Source organism: Cyprinodon variegatus, unplaced genomic scaffold, assembly GCF_000732505.1.
Source record: "Cyprinodon variegatus isolate N-32 unplaced genomic scaffold, C_variegatus-1.0 Scaffold1948, whole genome shotgun sequence".
Taxonomy (NCBI): domain Eukaryota; kingdom Metazoa; phylum Chordata; class Actinopteri; order Cyprinodontiformes; family Cyprinodontidae; genus Cyprinodon; species Cyprinodon variegatus.
The window spans coordinates 53555-55265 of NW_015152401.1; the positions used below are offsets into that span (position 1 = coordinate 53555).

At 38.2% G+C, this 1711-nt stretch overlaps 1 protein-coding gene across 1 annotated transcript in view; it reads right to left on the reverse strand.

The window, feature by feature from the left end:
* Nucleotides 1-1711, reverse strand: part of LOC107104912 (ubiquitin carboxyl-terminal hydrolase 43-like) — a 46511-nt gene that overhangs the window by 41497 nt on the left and 3303 nt on the right. The window contains exon 3 of the mRNA XM_015405028.1: nucleotides 250-369. Within this exon, the coding sequence (XP_015260514.1) occupies nucleotides 250-369 (120 nt within the window). The remainder of the gene's footprint in view (nucleotides 1-249; nucleotides 370-1711) is intronic.

A 1711-nucleotide genomic window follows, 5' to 3' on the forward strand; every position in this document is an offset into this window, starting at 1 on the left:
CTACATGAGTTTTAAAATATCGGCATATCGGATATCGGCCAAAATCCCAATATCGTGCATCCCTAATTACTATTTTTATTTCATATTTAAAGTATTTTCAGAAGTTTAAATTCTCAATATGTTCGGACTTTTCCTTTAATAAGTACTTGTTTAAAAGCAAGATTTTATGGATATCTAAAACTCAATTTTAGTATGGGCGAATTTCCACCACTGGTCTTTATTGTGAACCACACTTTTGACCTTGCCTACCTGTCGGAAGCGCTTTAGGTGGAGGATGAGGATGTCAGGCAGCGTCCACAGACTCATCTTCACCATGCCCTGCTGCAGCTGCTTGCAGTGGGGACACTTCCAGGCATCATCTGGAGCAAGCTGGAAACAACAGGAGCAACAGAATCAGAAATGATAAAATCTCCATGACTAGAGGTTCACATTTGGTTTATTTACGTTGCAGTTTAACCTGTTGAACATTTGTTAGCAGTTTGACTCCCAAAGAGCAAGACCTGCTTCTCTGAATCCAGGAAAAAAGGGTTTTCTGCATGAAGTTTGCATTTTCTAAAATATGATAGGTTTTATATAAGTACACCTGCTTCCTCCTTAAAATCTAAAACCAGCCATGTTTAGGCATCATGTCAGGCGTTAGCAGGAGGGGATTTACCATTAGAAAATACTAGACCGTTACCTAGGGCCCCTAGTTCCTGGGGGGCCAATAAATACAACTATTCCTTATTTGTTCACATTAAGGATCAGGATTTATTTTGCGATAATAACCTACTGAGCCTACTAGCATAATCTGAAGCCATTCTATGGGACCAATAACCGTTAATAATGATCATTTATTGGGACGATAACATCCAAAGCCGCCGCATTTTTCCACCTGATTGATTCTCTTAAAGTTACCTCCATTTTCCTTACAAAAAATGAAGATGGCACATTGTTGTGCATCATTTCCACAGGGCATAAGAGCAATGTGGGAAAAGGTGTGCGAGCAACAAAATGAAAAGGATGAGTGTGAAACCATCAGCCGCTCTATTTCTAACATATGACTCTGAAACAGGAAAAACATCTCGAGTCTGATGTTTGTTTTACACCTAGATCTAGAGCTTCCGTTCTGTTTCAGCTGCTGTTTATTGGTTAAGCCTTCAGCGCTCCAACACCAGATGTTGCTACAGTAACAGCAGCCTTGTTTTCTAACACCAGGCTCCCCTCACAAATAAAAACATGCAGTATCTGGAAAATAAGCGTATTTTTCTAACACTCATCCGGGGTTAAAAAAATCCAATTAGACAGAAGAAAGGAAAAGCCCATGTTTCGTTCCAGTCTCATGTCAGAGGCCAAGTCCCACTGTAGCACGCTGCATGTTTAAGTGCTCAACAGACCAGCCGTCTGTTACTCAGGGGCAGTAATCACACTATGAGCACTTGTTGCATTCTGATTGGAAGAAAATGTTCAATATTTTTATGCTAATCCAAAATGAGCATCAGTCCACTTTCATAGAGATCTATATCGGTTACACAAAAATACACTAATTATCTTTTTTTCCCCCATTAAAAGATAAAAAAAAACAACACATATATAAACTAACATGTAATCAGTCTTTGGATAATAAAAGAGCAAATGTGATTAGTGAAAAAGATATCGAAATATATAAATTATAACTCTGGTGGAACGTGTTTTTCATACAAAGTCTTCACTGTAAAAAAAAAAAAAAAAA